Source organism: Thyridium curvatum (assembly GCF_004353045.1).
Source record: "Thyridium curvatum strain D216 chromosome Unknown NODE_22_length_467593_cov_81.276643, whole genome shotgun sequence".
Taxonomy (NCBI): domain Eukaryota; kingdom Fungi; phylum Ascomycota; class Sordariomycetes; order Thyridiales; family Thyridiaceae; genus Thyridium; species Thyridium curvatum.
The window spans coordinates 38,767-63,839 of record NW_022156777.1 but is presented as its reverse complement, the minus strand read 5'-3'; the positions used below and the strand labels follow the sequence as shown (position 1 = coordinate 63,839).

General features: G+C 53.4%; 8 protein-coding genes across 8 annotated transcripts; 5 read left to right on the top strand and 3 right to left on the bottom strand.

Moving 5' to 3' along the window:
* Positions 1 to 3,725: 3,725 nt before the first annotated feature.
* E0L32_004527 (uncharacterized protein) lies at positions 3,726 to 4,185 on the top strand (the record flags this gene model as incomplete). Its single annotated transcript, XM_031138948.1, has 2 exons — positions 3,726 to 3,824; positions 3,943 to 4,185. The coding sequence occupies 2 exons, from the start codon at positions 3,726 to 3,728 to the stop codon at positions 4,183 to 4,185; spliced, it is 342 nt and encodes a 113-aa protein (XP_030996961.1).
* An 869-nt stretch (positions 4,186 to 5,054) lies between these two features.
* On the top strand, positions 5,055 to 6,432 carry E0L32_004526 (uncharacterized protein; the record flags this gene model as incomplete). Its single annotated transcript, XM_031138946.1, has 2 exons — positions 5,055 to 5,660; positions 5,764 to 6,432. 2 exons carry the CDS (start codon positions 5,055 to 5,057, stop codon positions 6,430 to 6,432), a joined length of 1,275 nt encoding a protein of 424 aa, XP_030996960.1.
* A 1,676-nt stretch (positions 6,433 to 8,108) lies between these two features.
* On the bottom strand, positions 8,109 to 9,744 carry E0L32_004525 (uncharacterized protein; the record flags this gene model as incomplete). Its single annotated transcript, XM_031138945.1, has 4 exons — positions 8,109 to 8,225; positions 8,290 to 8,454; positions 8,523 to 9,582; positions 9,677 to 9,744. 4 exons carry the CDS (start codon positions 9,742 to 9,744, stop codon positions 8,109 to 8,111), a joined length of 1,410 nt encoding a protein of 469 aa, XP_030996959.1.
* A 1,896-nt stretch (positions 9,745 to 11,640) lies between these two features.
* On the top strand, positions 11,641 to 12,613 carry E0L32_004524 (uncharacterized protein; the record flags this gene model as incomplete). Its single annotated transcript, XM_031138944.1, has 2 exons — positions 11,641 to 12,084; positions 12,164 to 12,613. 2 exons carry the CDS (start codon positions 11,641 to 11,643, stop codon positions 12,611 to 12,613), a joined length of 894 nt encoding a protein of 297 aa, XP_030996958.1.
* A 562-nt stretch (positions 12,614 to 13,175) lies between these two features.
* E0L32_004523 (uncharacterized protein) lies at positions 13,176 to 14,693 on the bottom strand (the record flags this gene model as incomplete). Its single annotated transcript, XM_031138943.1, has 3 exons — positions 13,176 to 13,231; positions 13,279 to 14,461; positions 14,514 to 14,693. 3 exons carry the CDS (start codon positions 14,691 to 14,693, stop codon positions 13,176 to 13,178), a joined length of 1,419 nt encoding a protein of 472 aa, XP_030996957.1.
* Positions 14,694 to 15,616: 923 nt separating this feature from the next.
* E0L32_004522 (uncharacterized protein) lies at positions 15,617 to 19,858 on the top strand (the record flags this gene model as incomplete). Its single annotated transcript, XM_031138942.1, has 4 exons — positions 15,617 to 16,815; positions 17,084 to 17,427; positions 17,480 to 17,961; positions 18,482 to 19,858. 4 exons carry the CDS (start codon positions 15,617 to 15,619, stop codon positions 19,856 to 19,858), a joined length of 3,402 nt encoding a protein of 1,133 aa, XP_030996956.1.
* A 643-nt stretch (positions 19,859 to 20,501) lies between these two features.
* E0L32_004521 (uncharacterized protein) lies at positions 20,502 to 23,166 on the top strand (the record flags this gene model as incomplete). Its single annotated transcript, XM_031138941.1, has 5 exons — positions 20,502 to 20,538; positions 20,589 to 20,648; positions 20,701 to 20,783; positions 20,839 to 20,993; positions 21,051 to 23,166. The coding sequence occupies 5 exons, from the start codon at positions 20,502 to 20,504 to the stop codon at positions 23,164 to 23,166; spliced, it is 2,451 nt and encodes an 816-aa protein (XP_030996955.1).
* Positions 23,167 to 23,409: 243 nt separating this feature from the next.
* Positions 23,410 to 24,540, bottom strand: E0L32_004520 (uncharacterized protein; the record flags this gene model as incomplete). The annotated part of the gene is made up of 1 exon (XM_031138940.1): positions 23,410 to 24,540. One exon carries the CDS (start codon positions 24,538 to 24,540, stop codon positions 23,410 to 23,412), a length of 1,131 nt encoding a protein of 376 aa, XP_030996954.1.
* Between the last annotated feature and the right edge of the window lie 533 nt (positions 24,541 to 25,073).

Sequence of the window (25,073 nt, the reverse complement as noted above, 5' to 3'; positions counted from 1 at the left end):
ATTTATCTTTAAGATAATATACCTTTAAACCATACTCTTTAATATAGCTAAGATCTAGCTAGTTTAAGCCACCTAGGATTTAGTACCTATTCTTCTAATATCATTATCTAATAGTCTCTTTTAATAACTTCTAGCTATTAGCTTAATAAGAGGATCTATTATAAAGATAGGTTACTACTCTATAGGCCTTACTAGCTAGGTTGGTTAGTAGACTGGTATTAAATAATATTATATTAGTCTTTATCTATATTACCTCTCTAGATTACTTAGTATAGCTATTAGACTAATAAGTATATATTAATAATAGTTCCTATATAATCTCTTTATATTATTTCTACTTCTTAATAGTATTAGTATTAAGAGCTGGTTTATTATTACTACAATCTTATTAGACCTAGAGACCTTATTATCAGTCTATTAGGCTATAGTAATTATAAAGAGTTTTAAGAAGAATATACTTCTTCTTATCTAGTAGAGGATATATAACTTTTAAGCCTAAAAATTCATCTTTAATAATCAGAGCTACTATTAAACTATTAAGACAGTCTAATATTATAAAGAGATCTAAATAGATTTAACTAAATAAGTATTCTACTAGTTAACTACTTAGCCTTCTTAAGACTTATTGCTTTATCTTAGCTTTAATATATACTTAATAAGGCTAATTAGGCTTATTAATAATTATAACTCCTCTAATATTAATAGATAAGTAGCCTAGAACTTTATTATTAAGATGCCTTATTCTCTTATATTAGGTATTATACCTTATCTTACTTTTTAGGCTAGGCTTTTATAATAAGGCTATATTAATAGCTTTATCTAATTATTATTTATTAGCCTATTCTTAACTTTAATAGAAGTTAATTATAATATAGCTCTTAATTTATTTAGTTAAAAAGACTACTAGTTTTAATATAGAACTCTTAATAATATTATAGTTATTATTATTCTACTAATATCCTACCTCTCTTATTACTCTATAAGAGACTAAATTAATATAAAAGCCTTTAGTAATAATAATATTCTTTAGCTTAAAGAAGGCTAGGCTAGTAGAAGTATTAACCTCTATTATCATCTCTTCTATATTATAGTATAGTATTATAATATTACCTATATTAATAATACTAATTATTAATCAGTATATACTCTTAATAAGCTTCTTCTTTAAGTTAATAATATAATAAGTAATACTAGTATTATAGATAAAGTTATTCTTTAATAGGTATATTATAGTAATAAAAAAGCTTATTATAATATTTAAGAAGACTCTTTAAGAGGCCTTCTTAACTAAAATTATCTAGATATAGGCACTTTCTATTTATCTAGCCTTATTAGATCTCTAATTAGCTAGTAATAACTTTACTAACAACTTCTTAATTACTTTAATTAAGTTTTAGTATTACTTCTATAGCTAATCTATCTCTATAATCTTCTATAGCACTCTCTCTAGCTTTCTCTATAAGAAGGATAATATATAGACTGGCTTCTTCTCTAGATAGAGGATCTAATACTGATTCTTATTATACTTTATTCTATAAGAGTAGATAGATCTCTTATTATTAGAAGTCTTATCTTAAAGTATTAATTACTCTATTAATCTTTAGACAGGCTTTACTACTATATTAAATAATCTCTTAGTTAATCTCTTAACTATTACTATTACTATAAGCTATTATTAAAGCTAGTAAGTAAGTATATAGCTATTTAGAATTAACTCTTCTTAATTAAGAGTATTTATATAGGTTTAAGTAAAGATATTATTAACTTTATTAATATTACTAATAATAATAAGAAAGTTCTTTATAGGCTAATTACCTTAAATATTATTAATATTAATATTCTTAATATATTATAAGATCTATTTCTATTATTTAATCTATATTAATAAACTAATAGATTTAAATAGTTATCTAGCTTATTAGTATTAAGCTTAAGCTTATACTCTTACTTTAAAGCCTAATAGCTTAAGATATTCCTTTAATATTATTAATCTTACCTATATTAATCTAACTCTTAATAATTACCTAATTACTCTTATCCTATTAGAGATTTATATAATTACTTACTATTATCCTTTTAATAATTTATTAAATAAAGCTATATACCTCTTAGCTATTTAATAGATAAGCTTATTTATCTTAATTAGCTTTTTATTTTTCTTCTTATATATTAAGTTTAAAGTCTTCTATTTATCTAACTTTATATTAAAGAAGTTCTTTCTTATTCTAAACTTCTAATATATTATTACTAGTTCTTCCTCTTATAATATTATTAAGAAAATAAGAGGATATCTTAAATAATCTCTAGAAGACTTTAGATTCTAATCTCTATCTAAATTAATATATTTCTAGATCTTATTATTATTAGTCTTAAAATAGATATATAAATACTATATATTCTAATCTACTTTATTAATAAGAATTATTATCTAATTATTATCTAGATTCTTCTTAACTATAATATTATAATTAAATAATTAAAAGAGATTAATTAAGTAATATTCTAGCTTAAACAGAAGATTAATTAGATTATTATTATATTCTAAAGAGCTCTAACTACTTCTTACTAAATTTAGCTATAGAAATCTATAACTTTATAGTCTAAATCTTATAATAATTACTCTAAATAGATAGACCTACTCTAATCTACTTAATTAGATATTAATCAGACTTATAACTATCAACTAAGGGTCAGATTAATTAAATTCTATTTATTAAGATGTCTAATTCTAAGAGAGAAAAGGGGAAGGCCGCTAGGGGGCCGCCAGCCCTTAGGGGTGGCCCTAAAGGGCGGTGTGGTTGGGCAGAGACAGCTCCACATACTAAATTTGCCCTGGGGTTGTCCTTAGTGGACCAGCCCCTTCTGACAAAAGGCCTTCGAGGCATGGCGGTCTGCCATGCAACCTGCGAGCTGCCAGGAACACATCAGGACATCACGAAGGACCTTTCTTCTCTACCCTGCCACGGTCGCTCTTAACACGGCATGTTTTTGTGCAAGGGAGTCGATGATGTCGGCGGCTCATCCTCCAATTGGCGCCTCCCAAAGGCAAACAACACATGACAGCGCATGGTAGACAATCTGCCGTTTTCCGGCTTGGATCACCAACATCCCAGTTGAGCCTCTCCGATTGAACCGCTTCGAAATGCGACGGGGGGGTCGAAGGTGACGTCGGGCAAGGTTTTATGTAAGTAGGTAACCTGCCATCGCATCAAATTGCACGATGCAAGAAATCCCGGGAATCGTCCTGGCTGGGCCAACCCCGCACATCGATCCCTACTTTCACCTCATATCGGCGCTTTATCTGATGAGGTGGCGGAGCTCACTGCCCGCTCCTACGATCATGTCAAGTCAAAGCAATGGAGCCAACTTAATATCGACCAAGCACCATAGAACGCCAGCGCGAGAGCAAGGGATGGAGAGATCCCCGCCAAGCCCCTCCCGCAATCTCACCAGGGAACGCCAGGCTCGGCCAATCAGGCGGTCCTCTTCACCACAGACCTGTTTGCCTCTGCTGCCCTACCAGCTTTGCATGTGTGTCGAGGTGTGTAACTAGGTACCATGCTATTTCGGTAGCTGCCGTTTCTTGCATGAGCCTCGTCCTCCGAGGCGAAGATGGGGCCGGGGGGGTTGCCAGTACCATCCTGCTTGCCAATGGCGCGGTTAGCCAGCCTGCACGCACAAGTATGCCTTACGAAGCAGCATGAAAGCACAGTCTATTTGTAAACATGGCCGAGCGCCCCTCAGCGAGAGCACCGGGTGGCGCCGCCGGCCGATCTCTCATGCCTTCGCTCACGACCAAAGAACCTGCCAACCGCGTAGTCAAGGTGCGACTCGGCCTCATCTACTGCGACCAGCAACACGGGAGGGCCAATATATTGTTCCCTAGGAAGAACGACGAGGCAAGCAAACATGAGGCTTTGCTGACCTGGCCAACATTAGTAGTACCGCTTCCGGGCCTCCGGCCTGGACAGCTTGGGGGCAAACGACCCCAACACGGCGGCCAGTGTCGTACAATTTGCCTCTCTCACGCTCGCGGCGTCAGAGGTTAAAAGGCAGCATGCCCACAGCGACTGGGACACGAGCTGTCTGGACGAAACCGGCTCGCTTGGCTGGGGGTTTGTGTGGTGGGTCGCCCAGTCCGGCAGCGGCCAGGGTCTCACGTTTGACTTGGCATTTGACATTTGAGGCTGCGTGCGTCGCCCTCCACTCCTTTGTCTACTCCGTACCTTGGCCCAACGACAAGCCCCAGGGGTCTGGTTCTTGCTCCTCCTCCCACAAAGCATAACGCTTGTGATTAGGTAGGGTCAAGGATTGAGAGGCAGCTCGTAGCTTTTCCCCCCTACGACGCTGAGGAAGCAAGCAGGGTTTCTCTACAGTCCCATTCAATGCGAGCCTTTCCCCATGTTGGACCTTGGCCCGGCCATGGCGAGAGAGAGCCGCTTCTCAGTACATACGCAAGCCCACTCGGTACTGCCTCTCTGCTCATGTTTTCTATCCCTGACCGACGTACCTGTCGACCATGCAAGGCCATGGACCCCGGCCCCATATTCCTTGAACCTCCACCCCCCTTCACGCGCCTGTCTATTCGAGATGGAGCTTGAAAGGAGCGAGGATCCCAAACCAAGGTTGAACTGAGCCTCTTAAATAGGTAGCGGGCGGCACCCTTCGCCTCGTCCCGTCTTCCATCTGTTTGCATCGTGACCTTTGGTTCTTCAGTTCATGCGGGCGCCTCTTGATCCTTTTTTACCCTTCTCTCGGCGGTAGATCCTCCCTTTCCCTTCTTTGCCAACTCGCACACTCACGCATCCAGTTCATGCGTAGCCTCTCCTTATAAGAGCTTTCCCCATAGGTCTCTTAAAACGCTTCGCTTCTTTTACCATCACGATCATTCTGCCTGCCTGGTTAGCAGAGCTAACTCTCGCGGCAATCCTTCCCTGATATCTCTTTGTCTTTCTCTCCCTCCGGAACCCCCTTCAGCCGTAAATCTTTCTTCCATCTCTTCTCCCCTTTCCTCCTCTCTCTTCTCTCTTCCCGAGTCGACCCAGCTGTAAACCATGGCTCCTCTATCCTGCCTGCTCGCGCCCCTGGCGGTCATCGCCGCCGTCCTGGCCCCGGCCGCCAACGCCGCCCCGGCGCGAGACATCAAGCCCTCGATCCTGGGCGTGCCCATCTCGAACCCCAACGCCAGGAACCTGATCCCCAACGCCTACATCGTCGTGTACAACAAGACGTTCGACGACGACGCCGTCAAGTCCTTCCAGAGCAACATCATGGCCACGGTGGCCAAGCGCAACATCGGCAAGCGCGGGCTCGACGGCCGGCCGCTGAGCACGCTGGCCACGAGCTTCCAGCTCGGCGGCTGGCGCGGCATGGCCCTCGAGGCCGACGACAAGATGATGGTCGACATCTTCAACGCGCCTGAGGTCGAGTACATCGAGCAGGACGCGCGCGTCGAGGTGCTCGCCGCGCAGACGCAGACCAACGCCCCCACGGGCCTCGTGCGCCTGAGCCACGCCGCCGCCGGCGGCAACGGCGGCTACGTCTTTGACGACAGCGCCGGCCAGGGCATCACGGCGTTCGTGGTCGACACGGGCATCATGACGACGCACACCGAGTTCGGCGGCCGGGCGACCATGGGCGCCAACTTTGTCAACAACGTCGTATGTATTCCCTTCCGACCCCTGTATTCACTCCCGCGCGCATGATGCACCCCCCCCCTTCTGCACAGAGACCGAGACGAGAAGCTAACAGGGTTGTAAAAAGGACACCGACGAGAACGGCCACGGGTCCCACGTCGCGGGCACCATCGGCGGCAAGACCTTCGGCGTGGCCAAGAACGTCAAGCTCGTCGGCGTCAAGGTGCTCGACGCCAAGGGCGGCGGCTCCAACAGCGGCGTCATCGCGGGCATGAACTTTGTCGCCCAGCAGGCCCAATCGCAGCGCCTCGCCGGCAAGGCCGTCATGAACATGTCCCTCGGCGGCTCGCGCTCGCGCGCCATCAACGAGGCCATCAACAACATCCGCGCCGCCGGCGTCGTCCCCGTCGTCGCGGCCGGCAACGAGAACCAGGACGCCGCCAACGACAGCCCCGCCTCGGCGCCGGGGGCCATCACCGTCGGCGCCATCGACCAGCGCAACGACCGCAAGGCCAGCTTCTCCAACTTCGGCCGGCTCGTCGACGTCTTCGCCCCCGGCGTCAACGTGCAGAGCGTGGGCATCACGAGCAACACCGCCTCCAAGACGCTGAGCGGCACGAGCATGGCCAGCCCGCACATCGCCGGCCTGGCGGCGTACCTCATGGCGCTCGAGGGCATCACCGACATCGACGCCGTGGCCGACCGCATCACGCAGCTCGCCGGCGGCACGGGCGCGTCGGTCAAGGGCAACACGAGGGGGACGACCAACCTGATTGCCAACAACGGCAACCAGTAGAGAGAAAGAAAGCTCCACGTGCCTACAATGTATAAAGTCTAAAAGAAGAACATATACATATTTTTTTTTACACATTTTTTTCTCTTCCCTATCTTTTTACCTCGAGCATAGATTCAAGAGCCATGGGGTGGAAACCATTCTTTGGGGAAGAGGGAGTTGTTCGGGGAGAAAGCAAGGGGGAGATTACGGCCGGGTGTTTTTAGACAAAGTAACAGCAGGGTTGGGACTGGTCGTTAATTATCATTCATCGCGCGTTCCGCATGTTCTGTCCAAGGAGAAAATACAAAAAGAACCAAAATCTTCACGCTTGTTTGCCAGCTGTTGAATGACTGTCTCTCGTTTGCTTCATGGATCGTATCTTGGGGGAATCTACAATCGGTGTAACGTGTACATCCAATGCGAGAGCGCGTATGAATCTCAATGACAATAGGGAAAACATACGAAAACATCGAAATCAGACACCTTTTTGGCTGTCATTTTCTCCCCTCATTTTCCCCATTATGGAAACCCCGTAAACAAGATCCCATGCTGTCTCCCTTTACGAGTTGTCGATGATCTACCCACCCACCTCATCATTTATCTCCTAATCCCCGAAAAGGGAAAAAAGAAAAAGACCCTTCAAGCTCAATGCCGAACGGCAATCGAAGAAAAGAGGCCTATCCTGCAACCGCATCCGGCCCTCCCCCCTCCCCCCTCGGGCGATCACGACGAACCAGCGACGTCTCACAGGGGGGGGGTGGTGGCTGTTGATCGCCGTGCAGATGCCAGGCGGTAAGATCTGCACAAGAGCAAAACTCCCCCACCACCCCCGGCATTCATGCAACGACAAAACCCTTCCAGGCCGGAACCTAAAACACTTGACGTATCTGACAGCTCGTATGTCGCGATTTTTTATTTTCAACTCAGATCAGCACAAGGTTGTGCGTGTTCTGTGTGCGCGGATTACTTAAGAAGCCAAGGTACCAAAAAAAAAAAACAAGACGGACGAGCGCGCGCCGAGGACTCTCTCCCTCTCGCTCTCACCCTGTGTCTGGTACTCCCGATGTTTTATCATCCACGGGTGCAGATGCAGAATACACACGGACAATCGCTCTTACACAATGTTACGCGTACAAAAACAAACAATGTCTGCAGTCCGTCTCTCCAAGCCCTCCTCGTGTCAAGGATCGCAGAGAGCCCAAGGAGAGACGTGCCCGGATACCAGGCTACTTGCTACACCGGCATGAAACCGGTTTGCTATCAGCACATCTTCGGCACAACCGCAGTCATTGATAGGACTTGGATTGCAATTTGACATCCGTGCTATGAGTAGTGTATGGGTGTTCAAACGTCACTTGTTGAGGACTGAGGAGGGACATCAGAGCCTCTCAGGGCCCTGTTTTCTTTCTTTCTTTCTGTCTTCGCTTCTGTTTCTGTGTGGTATTAGATATGCCCTCCCAAGCGACAACTACCTGTTACTGTGGCTAGCCGCGTTGGAACTGCTCTCCGTGGAAATGCTGCGCCTCAAAACACCGTGATATGATCCCCGCCCCTTGATCACAAAGTTTGGAGCGTAGTGTGAGATATATGTACCCGGGGTTGTTACACATCTTGCGTTTGGATAAAAAAAGACATTAAAATGACATTCGGTGAAGCGAAAAGAAAACACCCGGGTGGAGTGGTAAAGGCATGTCGAATTACAACTCGTCGTGGCCGGCGGTGATCTTTGGCGGAAGCATGTCGGGCGTGCCGGGTACCTTCATCTCGGAGAAGAGCTTGTCGAACTGGGCGCCGAGGAGCCACGCAGCTCCGATCTGTGGTCCAAAGTCAGGATTTACCTAGAATCAGACACTGAAGGAGAGTATCAAGACCACTCACCATCATACCACCGATGAGTAGCAGGGCAGCCAAAACAGCACCGATGAGCATGGCGGCCTCGCCGATATCCATAGACGACTCGCCTGAACCGTCCTTGGCCTTTTGCGCGGCGTGGATCTTCTTGATATCTTGTGTGGGGAACACGGACTCGATGAATTGCTCGATCTGTTCATTTCAAACGAGCGTTAGACAACTTGAGCATCTCTGCGCAATGACACGTGCTAGTCACTCACCTTGCCGCACTGGATGCTGATGGCCATGTAGTTGGGGTCCTTGGGGTCATTCTTCTGGTGTATCCTCCGTGCGTACCGCCTGAAGACGTCGCACACGATTCGCAGGTTCTGGGTGGACTCGATCATGAGCTGGCAGGCGTCGCCCTTTGTAATCTTGATGTTGCGGTCAAACATGGCCGGGTTCTGGAAGACGAGCTCCAGGGTGGCGATGGCCATGGTCTGGGGGATGGCGACAAAGTTGAAGACGGACTGGTCGCGAATGCCGGCCATGTAGAAGAGGCACTCATCGGCATGCTTAAGCGCGTTGAGGACCATCTCGGACTGGCAGAAGACGGCCTTTTGCCTGTTCTCGGGCTTGAACAGGTCGTCCCAGTTGTCAACATACTGGCTCCAGGTCTCCTTGGGCCAGAAGCGACGGCCGTCGTCCCAATCCTCGCGCACGTCGCGGATAATGTTGACCTTTTGTAGGAACTGACCCATGGACTCGGTCAGGTCAGGCCTCGTCAGCAGGACGGGGTTAGCCAGCTTCGACTCGACAAAAAGGCGGGTCAGGCCGTCGCCAACAAGGCCAGCGACGTAGTGGCAGTAAAGCTCGTAGTCCTTGACCAAGGCGACGCCATTGGCGTTGAACTCGGCGTTGCGGGCGTAGTCAGCCATGCCGTTGCCCATCTTGTCGGTGATGTCCTTGATAATGGCGTAGTATGCGGGCTTGACCTTCTTCATCTCGACAATGACCTCGTCAAAGTGGACGAGCAGCTCGCGGTCCTTCTCGTTGGGGCCGCTCTCGGTAAAGGTCCAGCCATCCTGCTCCATGATGTTGTGGAAGTCCCGCAGCAGGGGCTCCTTCTTCTCGATGTCGAGGGTCATGTCGTCCTCAATGGTGTCGAGGCCGCGCAAGCAGAGGTAGAAGATGGTGACGGGCATCAGCAGCTCCGGGTTGAGCTCCTGGATGACGGCGGAGAAGCTTCGCGAGGTGAGGTCGAGGTACTTGAAGCAGGCCTTCTCGCTAGGCGTCTCCTTCTTGACATCGCGCCGGTGGACGGGTTCGTGCCACGTCTTCCTGTAGGTCGGTGTTAGTATCAGCAGCCCAGATGTGAGTGTGTGTGGTTGGATGTGCGCATTGCAAATGGACAGGTCGGCGCGCAAGTACGTACCATTGAATAATGGATCGCAGCTGTTTGGGGTGAACGACGAAGTAGAGGATCTGGCCAGGAGACACCATCTTTGCGGTCGTTGTTCCGGCGACTGTTGGTCGCGGCGCACGGAGTAAGGTTTTTTTCGTGTGCGTCTAATCAAACACCAACCGAAGAATGGCGAGACAAGGAGCGGTAGCAGCAAGCGAAGGGAGGGTATCTAGAGTGCTACAACTCGAATTGCAAAATCTCGCCAGAGGGTACGCGAGCGAAAGAAGGAGTAGAGATCAGGTAGGCTATGGAGGGGGAATGGGGGATGTAAGGTACTTCGTGGATGTTGGCCGTCTTTGGTGGTGGAGGTGGAGGAGGTGTTGGAAAGGAGGCTGATGCTAATGGGGAAGGGCGACCTGCAAGAGAGCTTCGCGCAGAATTTCTCCACACGGTGATTTCATCCACAGCAAAAGAGGCCGCACACCCGCACCGGGGTCGCTGGCCGTGCAACTCTGTCCGCGCCGCTTGTTGGCTCGCCTCCATGCCTGCCCGCCCGCTCGAGTACTCGCTGCTCCAGATTGGCTGGCAGCCCTCAGACAAGACGACGGTGTCTTTTTTAGCACGTCCAAGAGGGGTCTAGAATGAAGACTCGGAGTTCCTTGGCTGGCTACGCCTGCCGGAAAAATTCAGGGGATAAAATCTCAAGCGCGCTTTTCAATCCTTCCATCCCACTCCCCAAATCATCGCTTAGAAGGCGCACGCGCCGCTGAATGGCCCACTCTGCGCCCGGGGCATCGGTCCGCTACCACCTGGCCGACCACAGCAGCTCAATGGCTGGAATCTCTGCAATTGGCCAATGGGGGGCTCGGGGAGTTTTACTTGTAGTGGTGCCCTCAGCAGCGCAGTTAGCGGGGTTGACAGCACAGAGAATCCTGGAACCTTGAACCCAACCAGCACCAGCCGGATACAGCAAGTGCAATAATGTTGAGGATGGCTCACAGGGATCTCGTGAGGAGGGTGAGGTGTCACCTCCATCACGAGCAACATTGCAATCTGGAGCGGAAGGGAAAGAAGGCAGAGCCGCACCTTATCCGGGACCCGAGAAGGAGGAATTGGCTGGCGGCTTTGGCCATGCTGGTGCTGAGAAAATAAATAAATCACCTCATCCTCCTCCTCTCTCTCCTACCTAGGTAGTCGCGGACTAAGATGCGCCATCTCTTGTGTTCTCGCAGTTTTCGCGTCCTTGCATTTGCCGCTACTGACAGAATGCGATGTTTGGCCGAAACCCCCAAAGTATATGCATGCATGGGGAGGCAATATAGTGCTGGTGCTTCTCGAGATCCATTAATCAGCATTTCTGCCATTACACAGCAGCATCGAAGCCTTTGGCCGGCGTCAGGAGTTCACATGCCTGCTCACGGATGCCTACCCTAGGTAGTGTAATCGCCTCACCGAGAGAGAACCAGTAAGAAACAGGGTCTTGTTTCTATTTTACGAGCTTTTTGGACTGCTCACCACCACCCTCTTGGCCCTGCTCGCAGACACATGTCCTCGTAACCAGGACTCACCTCACCGCCTTTGTGCATCCCACCAAAAGCGCCAAAATTGGCACCGGGCTGGCGCAGGCAAGAACCCCTCATTGGCTCCCACTGGGCTGATCACAGCCCAAACCCTTGAGGGACCCCTCCTTTTGCGGTACCTGAAAGAGGCGCCGGCCCCTCCCATCCAAGAGATACGGGTGGCGGTCTAGACAAGAAAAGCCTTCTCTGGCACGATTAGTAGTCACTGTGGAAGCCACTACCACTGGCCACAGCATCCCTTTCTTCGTATCAGCTAGGCACCTCTCTAATTTCCAGCATTTTCTCTTGCTGTCGTGTTCACTTGCAAGAATCAACACAATCTCTCTCTCCGTGATACCCCCCCAAACCATATCAACTACCTCAAACCCGTTCACCTCCAATTCACTCCCCCCCTCAAAAACCTCCACACTCACAATGGCTGCCAACGGATCCAAGGCGAACCGCTTCCTCATCTGGGGTGGTGAGGGCTGGGTTGCCGGCCACCTCAAGACCCTGCTCGAGAAGCAGGGCAAGGAGGTCTTCAGCACCACCATCCGCATGCAGAACCGCGAGGAGGTCCTCGCCGAGCTCGACCGCGTCAAGCCCACCCACGTCCTCAATGCCGCTGGCTGCACCGGCCGCCCCAACGTCGACTGGTGCGAGGACCACAAGGAGGAGACGATGCGCTCCAACGTCATCGGCACCATGAACCTGACCGACTGCTGCTTCCTCAAGGGCATCCACTGCACCGTCTTTGCCACCGGCTGCATCTACCAGTACGACGACAAGCACCCCTGGGACGGCCCCGGCTACCTCGAGACCGACCCTGCCAACTTCAAGGACAGCTTCTACTCGGACACCAAGGGCCACGTCGAGGAGGTGAGTAACTGTTGCTAGCTAAAGGCCCCTTCACACATCCGATCGCTTCTTGCTAACGCTCTCGGACCCCCGCCAACAGATCATGAAGCACTACACCAACTGCCTCATCCTGCGCCTCCGCATGCCCGTCAGCGACGACCTTAACCCCCGCAACTTCGTCACCAAGATCTCCAAGTACGAGCGTGTCGTCGACATCCCCAACTCCAACACCATCCTCACCGACCTGCTGCCCGCCTCCATCCTGCTCGCCGAGCACAACGACACGGGCATCTACAACTTCACCAACCCCGGCGCCATCTCCCACAACGAGGTCCTCTCCCTCTTCAAGGAGATCGTCCGCCCCAGCTTCACCTGGAAGAACTTCACCCTCGAGGAGCAGGCCAAGGTCATCAAGGCCGGCCGCAGCAACTGCAAGCTCGACACCACCAAGCTCGTCAACAAGCTCAAGGAGTACAACTACGAGGTCCCCGAGATCCACGCTGCCTACCGCGCCTGCTTTGAGCGCATGAAGGCTGCCGGCGTCCAGTAAATCTGTCGCCAGACAGATGCGCACGTTATGGGAGAAAGAGGAGCTGCAAAAAATGGTCACAGGCACGGCGAGTCTTCTGCTCGGAAAGAACTCTTAATATAGAGAGATATTGTGTGGCTTCTAGTCTAACTCACACCAAAGTTTCACGATTATGAGAAAAGCTCAATTCTAGATGTTATGAAAAGAGGCGATCGTGCCAATCGTCAATTCATTATGGCCTTTGTATTTCAAGCGTGGTGAAGATATCTGTTTGCCCTGTGAGGGTGGTGACCGGCGGTGGTCAGGATTGATTTGTCAGCCTCGAGTCACAGGCAGTCGTCAGCTAAATTAGACATCAAGACAGAACACACAAATTAATGACTGCTAAGAAACGACTGGGGAACAGTTTGATGAGTGGTCATTAGGAGTAAGAACTTTCCAAGGCTGTCTCTAACATTGATCCTTTGAGCGTTATGTGAACAGTTTTGAGATCTCCTGAGACATACGTCGACAATCAGATAGATTATTTGGCTCTTTTTGTTGACCAGTCTATGTCGACAATTGTGTCCTTGTGGCTGCACTGTCATAGTGTCTCTGTTACCCAACCCATGATCTCTTCGATCTCGCTCACAAGGCACTCTATATTTCAGCATGTTCAAGTTGCTGCTCTATGGTTGCCCACGCACCCTTGTTCAAGTAACCAGACAACCAAAAGTTCCCATGGCCGTCCCGGCCAATGATTGGAAATGCGTTGGGGAGAATGAGCCCAAACTGATTGTTCTGGATGTACACAGGCTTGCCAGATGTCTGCGAGCTCGCTGCGGACTGGACAACTGCGGCCGAGAAGTCGGTCTCGAAAAGCCGCGCCTTGTCCCAGTTTGAGTATGTGATCATGTGCATCCCGCTGTCGCCAAAGAAGGGAGGCAGTTTCCCCAAAGACTGGCGCCACAGTGCCGCGAAGGCCTCGACCTGTGCCCTGGTGCCGAGGCTGAGGATGGCCTGTCGGATCGCCAGTGCCACCCGGTGCAGCGGTGCGCCCAGAACCTCGTCCAGTGGCAGTAGCACATGGATAAAGAATGTTGCGTTTGAGACGTAGCCAGACCCAGCTCCTTCAGGCAGCAAGTTGTCTGCGAGTGTCTCGCGCAGCGAGTACGCATTGTTGAGGACTACAGTCCTGTGGCTGTTCGGCGGGAGGTGTGACAATACGAGCCGAGTCCACCACGCGCAGAGAACGTCGCCGTGGCTCAGGTATGGCTCGGCCTCGCCTGTCTCGGCCGCGAGAGCGGCGACAGCAGAACCCCGAAGGTTTTCGACGAATGTTTTGGGAATGCAGACCATACGGTTCTGCGGAGTTCGGACGAAATCCAGGGCGTTTCTAAGCCCGTATGATGTGAGTCCTAGTAGTGACAGACGATGGTTCTCCAGCTTGTGCGCCTCGCTTGGGTGTTTCCCGAGCTCTGCCAAGGGATCAGTTTCGAAGCCGACTGGGGCTTCAACCTCATCATCACGGCCCTCGAGCATCAGCACCCAAGCATTGAGGAAGGCCCGCTTGCCCAGGGCATCCATCAGCGTATGCGGCCAGTAGATGACAACAATCGTCCTGTCCACAAACGACACAACATGCAGCCCTAGCTGGGGCACGTCCTTGCTAAAGTAATGCGCCAACGTCGTCGGGGCGCCTTCCGGGCGGAAGAGGCTCCGGAACTCGTCCGGATCACCTACCACCGCTGGCTTGGCGCTGGGTCTCGGTATCCTCGCGGCGATCGGATGATCTGACGCACTGACGCCGGTGTCGACATGCGTAAACGAAAGTGCTGGTCGAGTTGTGCTGAACTCGGCCGGGCAGTGATATTCGAGGTGCCCGGAAGCCTGGAGCGCGGTCGTTAGAGTAACGTTGTCAGGATCCGGCCTATACACGCACATTCTGACGGAGACGGGCCCCCAGCTTCCGCCACCCAGGCCGATGTATCAAGCCTTCGAGGCTGGACCGAAGCTTGTCAGGATTGAGCACGTCGTCAAAGACGAACATGGAGTAGAGAATGAAGGCACGCCATAGCGGCGTATCGTCGAAGAAGGGCAGGGGCATAACACTGTCGGTCATGGCTAAGAATGGTATCAAATCAATAGAGGTTTATTGCTAGGTCTACTGCCGCGTCCACCACAAAACGGAAATAAGATCCAAGTGTTGTGCAAAGGGAACCCTCTGGGTTTAAGAGAGAGAAAGCGGAAAACGATCGGCGTTTGGTTGTCTGATTCTCATTGTATCATATGCACGGAGGCGACATGGTAGTGGCCGCTTACTCTGCCATTGCAGGCCATGTATGGATCGTTGCTCAATCATTTGCGACCTATATCTCCATCACGCCGTTACTGGTGCGAAGCATGTGGGAGGACTCGAGCGATGTCACACAAGAATATACGATCTATCCACTTGAATGTAACCTTTTTGGTTTCCACACATGCGATAGAATTGGTCTTCTTCTAGCTTTCAACTGAGACCTCGACGCATTCATACAATCATATTTGACTGGTTACTATTGAATGCTGATAGACGCTTATACTGAGTACTTTGAGCCACGCCTTCACAGTCCTCTGTACGACGATAGCGGCAATCATTGTCAAGTATATTCGTCCATATGAAATCAAGCTTCGACGATCTACATAATGTGAGCTGGATGCATGTGACCATATTGATAACTCATAAACGTCACCCTCCTGAGAAAGATATTATCACCACAAAGCCACATCAAACACATGTCTTAGAGTTTCACGGCTTTTTCACGGCTGTGTCGGCATATAGATGTCAAAGTTTCTGTCAAAAATTACGTCTAAGCCGTGTTTAGATATGCCAAGCCCCTGTTTCTCCTGGTGGCGGTGGCTGGTTCAGCTCAAGCTGGGCATGACGGGAAGAACGGAAAACCCATCGTGCGCAGGGCATTCAGCGACGGGGGAGAGCAGAGTCGACATGTCAATAAAGCAAACTGACACGTATGTTGGAATAAGTTCATTGCCAGCGCTGCAATCATGGGCTGCGTGCGATGCTGGCAACATCTACCCGGGTGGAAAGCCACCGCGGCGCTCCTCACAGCGACCATGGCCCTCCTGACAACCCTGACCGCCGTCGCGCTGATGGTCTCCGTCTTCCACCTTGGAGGGTCTCTGACTGGACGCAGCGTTCTTTACATGGGCCCCTACGACACGGCCTCACGAACGAACCTGGCCATCCATCTCGTCATCAACATCGCCGCGTCGGGAGTTCTAGCTTCGTGCAACTTCTTCATGCAGATCCTGGTCGCGCCCGGCCGGCGTCAGGTCGACGCGGCCCATGCTGCTGGGCGTTGGCTAGAGATCGGCGTGCAGTCGTTTCGCAACGTGCTCGTGGGTGCAGTGCCGTTTTGGAAGGCGCTGCTATGGATCTTGCTGGCGCTCAGCTCAGTACCCTTGCACCTGTTGGCCAACGGCTGCGTCATGCAGTCCAAGGCGTCGACGAACCTGATGATCGCCATCGTGGCCGAGGGCTTTGTGACGGAAGCGGGCACGGTGCCGTTCTCGCTGCCAGGGATCGCCGTCGATCCCGACGCTCGAGGAGGAGGAAACCTCGAGACGTTGAAGGACATTGCAAAAAAGGTGGCGAGGCCGGCGAGATGGGAAAAGCTGAACTACAGCAGCTGCATCGGTCGATACAACCGGACGGACAACATCATGCGGAACTACCGACACCTTGTCATGGTCCTCGGGCACATGAACGGCAGCGCGGCCGATAAAGGGTGGGCCCGGGAGGCTGTGCGCACGGAAGGACTAACAGGCAAGTATGTGGCGAGTGCAAGTGCGGTAAATTACTTGTGGTGGATGGGCGACCTGTTGAGAACAGACAAGGCCCTTCGGTATACCGACTCATGGCCTATCCCGCGATCGTTGCTGTCTGGCAAATTCATGGTTGACCTGGATCAGTCGGGCGTGCTGACCCTCGATAAAAAGAGAGCCAGGGAGCCCTGGGTCCAGATGAAAGTCCAGTACTGCCTCTCCGAGCGATTTGACGCCCCTTCGAAATTGGAGGTCGACAACCTCCTCTTACTGGTTGTTCTGGTCATGTTCGCACTCAAGTGTACCCTGTGCGTATTTGTCTGGGTAGTCCAAGGCCGGAGCCGAGACGAGTCGCTTCTGACGCCTGGAGACGCCGTCGAGTCCTTCATTGTAACCCCGGATCCAACGACAGTCGGGATGTGCGCACTAAGCCGGGACGACAAGCAGTTGAAGCCGATGACCCAGGCCGGAACTGCATATGCACCAGTCACACACCCACGGCAGTGGATGACCAAGGCTGGACGGACATGGAGAGCAGTGCCCTGGAGCATCTGGGTCCTGTCTTATGCTTTGATAGGCAGCTCCTTGATCGTGGGCGGGACGATGCTGGGCATATCGCTACGCGAGAATTCGCTGCAAGTGCTCCAGGCTTACGGACGAAGGACCTTGGCTAACACACAAAGGCAGGCCACAATCCCGTTTCGGCCACGACTCGGCAAATATGGCCGTGCAGGGCGACGGGATGGAGGACATGCCTCTCCTGGAGCAGACGCTCCTCGCCAACACACCGCAGCTGATCCTCTCTGTGTGCTACATAGCATACAACGGCATCTTTACGCGCATAGCAGCCGAGTTTGAATGGGCCTCCTTCAGTGTTAAACATCGGCCTCTGCGGGTGACGCGCAAGAAGGGGCAGCAAAAGTCTACATGGCGTCTTCAGCTGCCGTATCATTGGTCCGTCCCTTTGTTGATCACTAGTATCATGCTGCACTGGCTATACTCGAATGCCATCTACACCAGCATCTACACAGGTAAAAGCTCCCCGCGTGCCATGCAGGGGAACAAATGCTCATCATTGGTCAGGCTACAGTGGCAGCTACCCATATACCTACCAGGACGACACCACTGGATTGCAGTACTCGTCCGTGACCATCCTCATTTGCTTCACGATATCATTCGCGATTTCCCTCATCCCGCTCGTACTGGCCTGCGTCAAGCTGCCAGGCAATATGGTCGTCTGTGGTGGCAACTCGGCTGTGATATCTGCAGCCTGCCACCTTATTACGCCCCCAGCGAGCCGGGAACGAGCTCGACTACCGTTTGATAAGTTAGATGGCGACGTGCAGGTCAGCCTGATAGATTCCGGGCGCGAGACGCTGATACTGGCAGCAAGGGGCAAGTTGAGATGGGGCGAGGTCTGGGTCCCAACAGGCAAGGACTCGCAGTGGTTCGTGTATGGCGACCAAGGAGCAAGGCACTTGTCTTTTGGCACGGAGGATCAAAACATCCACGAGCCCACAGATGGACAGTGGTATGCGGGGATCAAAGAACGTTCCAACGTTGCTGTAAGCTAAGCCCTGGTGTGTAACTCAAGAAGTGACTGAATATAGAAAGGGCCTAGTTCCAAAATTGTCAGAAGGGGCTGGTCCACTAAGGACAACCCCAGGGCAAATTTAGTATGTGGAGCTGTCTCTGCCCAACCACACCGCCCTTTAGGGCCACCCCTAAGGGCCGGCGGCCCCCCTGGCGGCCTTCCCCCTTTTCTCCCTTAGAATTAGACACCTCAACGAATAGAATTCGATTGATCCGACCCTTAGTTGACAAAAATGGATAGGTTCTCTATTTGACCTGCATCAAGGGCTGCTGCTGTGCTACGTCAGACGATAATTGCATTTCCAAACGGTGTCCCAGATTGATGTCGAGATATGAATCATTCTGAGACATCAGTTCCCCAGTTTTAGTGTGCGGCGTAGCCATTAGTTTCGTGCACATCTTCTCTATTTTTACCTGTTTTAAGCGTAGCTCCCGCCGTTTGCTCAGCTACCACAAATCTTGGATGAGAACTCGACAACATAGCACATACAGGAAATGGCAGAAACATTAGACATGGAGCTGGATGTTATGGGCCAGCAACCGCTGCTCAACATCTACACCAATCTCAGCTTTTGCTACCCGTACCACGGTTCTCCCGACAAAGTAATCGAAATCCTCAACAATGGCCTCTCACGACTTGGCAAGAGCTTCCCATGGCTGGCTGGTCGCGTCGTCACAGAGGATATCGGCACAGGCAAGGCCAACACCAGGATACGGCCTCGGCACGACACGCCTTGTGTCGAGATGCGGGACCTCAGGGAGGACTCGAGGGTGCCATCCTTGGAAGCCATGGAGAATGCCGGCTTTCCCATCCAGATGTTTGACGAGACGCGGTTCTGCGCGCGCACCACTTTCAACCCCCCGGGGCCTTCTGGCCCGACCAACGAGGTGTTCATGGTGGTGGCTGCGCTCGTGAAGGGCGGTCTGGTCCTCAGCTTCTCCGGAATCCACAGCGTGATGGACATGACGGGCCTCGAGCAGTCCATCTACCTGCTGTCCAAGGCGTGCCGGAACGCGCCGTACACGGACGAGGAACTGCGCGTCGGGAACATGGAGCACAAGAACCTCATCGAACTGCTGGACGACAGCTACGAGCCGGGGCCGGAGCTAGCGCATCAACTGGTCCAACCTCCGCCGCCGGGCGGCGAAGCCACACCGGCGCCAGAACCTCGGCCGTGCGACTGGGCGACGTTCCTCTTCTCCGCGCCGTCCCTCTCGCAGCTCAAGGCCCGCGCGAACGAGAACCTGCCGCCGGGCTCGTTCGCCTCGACCGACGACGCCCTGACCGCGTTCATATGGCAGGCCATCGCGCGCGCGCGCACCGAGCGCCTCGGCGTAGACGCGTCCACCATGCTGGCGCGCGCCGTCGACCCCAGGCGCTTCCTCAAGCTGCCCAAGACGTACCCGGGCCTCGTGCAGAACATGACGTACAACACCGCGCCCAGCCTGAGGGGGCTGACGGAGGCGCCCCTGAGCGAGGTCGCCCTCGGCCTGCGCAGCGAGCTCGTGGATGCCGAGGGCATGGCCTACCGGTGTCGGGCGCTGGCAACGTACATGAGCCGCGTATCCGACAAGGGACTCGTCTCTGTGGCAGCGGATAATCGCGCTGGGCAGGACGTTCAGATCAGCTCGTGGGCCGGCGTCGAGGCGTATGGGATGGACTTTGGCATCGGCCTGGGCCCGCCCGTGGCTGTCAGGCGGCCCATGATTCCGCCCGTTGTCGAGGGCTTGCTCTACCTGCTGCCGAAGACGCCCAAGGGGGACATCCCGGCAATTCTGTGCCTGGCGACGTCAGAGATCAATAAACTAAGAGAGGATCCTGAGATGAGCAAGCTCGCGACATACATTGGGCCAAACATGAGCGAATGACGAAGTTTATCCTCAAGGCTTAACAACCATATAGATCAGCCAGAGCGTTATTTTGCAACACAATAGACAGGTTCCCAGATAACTCTTATCAGAATGATGCCGAAATCTATCGTGCATATTCCATAACATGCAAATGTACAAAATTCTGTTGCTCTCTCTACTGGCCGAGAAGGTCAAAAAATGAGCAAAAAGTTGGTGGAGAAATTGGGAATCGAACCCAACACCTTTCCCATGCTAAGGGAATGTCATACCACTAGACCATATCCCCGAAGGATGTAAGAAAGTGACATTCTTGTGTATATGTAACTTCTGATTCTGCGAAAATGTCGCCATTAGTGAAAAGACTATCCACAACCGGCGACTGTATCATAGTAAACAGTAGAGAAAAGTATTATGCCCACCAGGCTCTTCATGAACAGGATCTGCGTGCCTTGATCGTGCTGCTGGCAGGCCACTTAGCATCACGTGGGGTCGCGCGACTGCCTAGAGATCTTCGCGCTTTTGCCATCGCGACCCTGGTTTTTGGAGTGGAGACCTGTGGTCTCAGCTCTCAGCTGTTGTCTGGTCCCTACAGATCCATAACTTGCGACACAACGGTGATCGCGGGACTGCACTTTGGCGCCGACGCTGGTATGCCGCAAGCATGTGGCTTCTAGAGAATGCCGGCGACCTCTTTGGGGGTGCGTACTGAGCCTCGAACTTCCGCAAATTGTGCTGATTGAGTCCATAGGCCGCAAACTCTGGCTTCGCCCAGGCAAGAGGTACCTGTTTGGCAGGACCGTGTCTGAACGTGAGTGTCCCTGTCAAGCCTTTTGTTGACCATGCAAATTGACGATATGCAGCCGGACAGCTCGCCATCTCAGACAAGACCATCTCTAGGAAGCACCTGACGATCCAGATCGACAATGTCAAGCCTGGCGAAGGCGTACGTACATGCGACAGCTTGCCCGACAGATGCAGAGAGTGCTGACAGTCCACAGCTCAACCGACATAGTCGAACAACCGTGACGATGGAAGACCTCAACACCAAGATCGGCACCTTGGTCAATGGCGTGCAAATACGAGGCCAGGCGCATGTGCTCACCGACGAGGCCACAAACGAGATCAAGATGGGGCACTGCAGCAAACTGTTTCGGTGCGTTCCACGAGCTGCGGAGCGCGAGGCTACAAAGCATACTTACATACTGGCTAGGCTGACGTGGAACCCGGTGGTGCTGAGCTTCTCGTTCACGGCCAAGGAATTGCGGGCCGACCCCTGGAAGGATTACCGAGACGATCTCGAGCAGCTCGATATCAAGTACATTGCCGAATACGACCTGTCCTTGACGACGCACGTCGTCGCCAAGAAGAGGAACACGTCAAAGGGACTGCAGGCGCTGGTCAACGGCAAGTACATTGTGACCGACTCTTTCATCAAGGCCGTGCTCGATGCCGCCACGCCGCCGGCCGACGCCGACGGCGCGGGTCAGAGCCCGCTGGAGAACGATTACGAAGGCAACTGGCCGAATGAGCTGGAACACCTACCTCCCCGCGGTGAGGAGCCGAGCAACCGGCCGGTCGACGCCTATGCGCCGAACAAGGAGAGAAAGGAGATATTTGACGGATACACCTTTATTTTCTACGACAAGAAACAGCACGAGAATCTGTTTGCACCCATCACCAACGGCAAAGGCAAGGCGTTGCTGAGGGAGGTTGTCCCGCATGAGACACAAATCGACGACTTCATCCGGTACGTGAAGGAGGTTGCAGGAGAAAAAGGCCTGGGTGAATTCGAAGACGGCAGCGAAGGCAAGGGAGTTGTCGTAGTGAAGTACGCCCCAGCAAAGGGCGACACTATGGACTGGTATGTCAATTTTGTAACCTCGATCTCACTGCGACTGGACCACCGGCTTGTTGATCAGCGGGAATTCTTGGACGCCATCTTGGCCAACAATGCGGCCATGCTTCGCCGTCCGTTGGAGGTTGAGAGGACGCAACCAGAGCCCTCACAGATGCAGCCGCAGGGCTCGGAGGCGATGGACGTGGACCAACCCCAACCAGATGGAGAGCAGCAACCTGCTCCAGACACGTCGCAAGAGGCTGAGAGCGCGCCTCGGCCGCGGAGAGGCAGAGGAAGGAGGCCAGTCACCAGCCGCTTCAAGGGCTTCGACATTGAGCTGGATCCTGATGAAGAGACGCCGAGCGCCCCGAGCGCCCCAAGTGCTCCGCCTAGTAGCTCTGCGGTACACGCCAATGATATGTTCATGTCTCAGAACGGCGCAGTCGAGGACGCAAGCGAGGTGCACGGCACACGGCAGAATGGACGGAAACGCCCCGCCTCGCCGCTCCCAGAACAGGAAGAGGACGTCTTCGAAGAGATGGCGCCAACCGCTGCGGCTGCGAAGCGCCGCCGCATAGCCCGCGGCGAAGATCCGCTCCCTCCTCCCCCGGAACCGGAAGGAGACGAAGAGGAGGTGGTCTCGGACTCGCCACCCCCCGACAAGGCCCAGAAGGGAAAGAAGAAGGGCAAGGAGAACGACATCCTCGAGCTCGCCGCCAAGAAGCGGGAGGAGATGGAGAAGCGCGCGGCCGAGGAGCGGCAGCGCCTCGAGGAGCTCCCCGACGACGGCATCGACTACGAGGAGATCCGGCGCCTCACCATCGTCGAGCCGATGGAGGTCCGCCAGAAGGCCTCTGCGGCGACGGCGCGGTCCCGCGAGCAGGACATCGCCGACGGCCGCTGGGACCCGGCCTGGAACGGGCGGCGCAACTTCAAAAAGTTCCGGAAGCAGGGGCAGCCGGCGGGCCGGCCGCAGCAGAGGGTCATCGTCGGGCTGGAGGAGGTCAGGGCCAAGGAGTACGGCATCGGCGACGACTACTGGCTCGAGGACGACAGCCACCCTAGGAAGAAGGCGGCGTCGGCGTCGGCGTCGGCGTCGAGGCAGACGCAGAGCCAGGGCGCGTCGTCGCAGTCGCAGGCCAAGTCGCAGGAAGCCGTGGCGGCCAAGGGCCGGGCGCCGTCCAGATCCATCCCCGTGGATGACAGTGACGACAGCGGCGAGAACGACGCCGTCCAGGAGATCGAACCCTCGCCGGCGCCGGAGCCGGAGCTGCCGCGTACCCGGGCGGCCAAGACGGCGACGAGGGCGAACGCCCGGCTCGCGCAGACCCAGACGCAAACGCAGTCGCAGCGGTCGAGCAAGCGTGCGGCCGCGGCCCCGCCGGACAAGGAGAAGGCGGCCAAGAAGCCGCGCAAGGCCATCGAGGTCCGGGATAGTGACGACGACAGCGACGATGAGCTCAAGTTCAGGTTCGGAAGGAGGAGGTAATGAATGCCATATGAAATGAAAGTGCTCGGCATCAAAGTCTATTTCTTTGGACGGGAGGGGGTATCACTTCTATCTCTACCAGGAACCTGCCTCGTTCCAGCTCTAGCTCGCTCTCGGGGCGGAGGGCATCTTAGCATAAACCAAAATGATACCCATATGCTTGCCTATCTTTTCCTTTCCCACAATGCCTTGAATTCTATGCCCGTAAACGCCGTATAAAACCGCAGCCCACCCTGCTCTCTCTCAGTCCATCTCGTCCATCTGCGAGGCACCAGTATCGCCTTCCTCGACCAGGATGCCCACGAGGCAGGCCGCCAGCATGGTCTCGTAGTTGACCCAGGGGTGCACCTCGCCGAAGAGCTTGTTGCCGTCCTTGCCGGCGCACCGGAGCAGCTCGCCCGCGCCGCCCGGGTGGAAGGGCACGTAGGGCGTGATGTTGTACACGCGGCCGCCGAGCGCGGTCCAGGCGTCCCTGCCCTTGCGGCCGTTCATGGCCCTGAGCACCGAGGGCGTGACGCGCAGGTAGGGCGTCGAGGCGGGCAGGTTGCGCAGGTCCGAGGTCGGGGAGGAGGAGAGGCGGGCCCAGTCCAGCGGGGAGTGGCCGGGCGTGAGCTGGACCTTCTTGGAGGCGGGCTTGGTGGTGTGCGTTGGCGGGAGGGCGAGCGAGGAACCACCCCCGCCGCCGCCGCGGGCTTGTTGTTGGGTTGCGAGAGGGCCGCGGTTGGGGAGGGGGAGGTTGCGGTTCGGGAGCGGGGAGAGTTTGGGCGGCATGGCGTTTGGTGAGAGGGCGGCTGGGGTTGGTCGGGGAGGAGGGGCCATAGCATTTGGCGTGGAGAGTGAGGGAGGAGGAGGCGGCGGTGGCATCGTGGTGGAGGTGGCAGCGGTGCCGGTGCCGGTGACGGGGCCTCGGGCGCGCTGCGCCGAGTTGGCGGCTGGGAACATGGGTGGGTTGGACGGGACGTCGTCGTGGTCTGGTTCATCTTGGTCGTCGGAGGTGAGGGAGAAGGTCGGCACGGAAGAAGCTGGCTCGGTGGCGGCGGCCTTGGGTGTCGTCTGCTCCTCTCCCTCCTCTTCGTCGGGGCCCGTCGTGGAGATATCCGGCGCCGGCACTCGTTGTATCACCGGCGGTGGAGGGGGCATTGCGGCACGGTCGGCGTCTGCCTTGCCGGCGGCCGAGTGCGTAGGTTGGCCATTGCTGGCAAGTTTCTTAGCTGCGTCTGCCTGTGCAGCAGCTCCGTTCTGAGACGTTGCAAGCGGCGCCTCGACCCTGCCCTGGCCTCGCCAGAGCTGGCCCAGAAAGTTCATCAACGGCTCTGGCCGCAGGCAGATGTAGACCACGGAAGCGACGAGGAGGCTGATGCCCAGCAGGCCCATTCTTTTTGCTCCGGAGATTTGCGGAGCTGGCGGTCGGGAATATCCTGGAGAGCCTCAGCTGAGCGCGCCCCCCGTGTACGGTCACGAGCGTGGGATGAACTGACGATGTTGTGCAGAAACGGACCATCCATCCACAGCTACGGTTGGACTAGGCATTTCAGGCGGGGACACCTGGAAATTTGACTAAGCGCACCAGCGCCCACAGCGGGCAGGCTAAAGATAGGTAGTACAAGTTGGCCCAGAACGAGGCGAAAACATGCATACCTACAGGTGGCCCATCAAACAATGCACTATCCGTTCATGCACTAACCCATTTCCCCATTGCTACTTGTATTATCATCATCACGATCTGGCAATGGAGCCGGCCTCTGGCCTCATGGGTTCCTCTTCAGTATTCTACCGACTTAGATCGGGCTGGCTTCGAAATTGTTGGGTAGCTTTATGTTCTTTCACCAGACCGAAGGCCAAGCCTGACTGATTGATGTCTCAAAAGATATCACGGCTGGAAGGAAGATTCCCCCACTGGCTCAAAA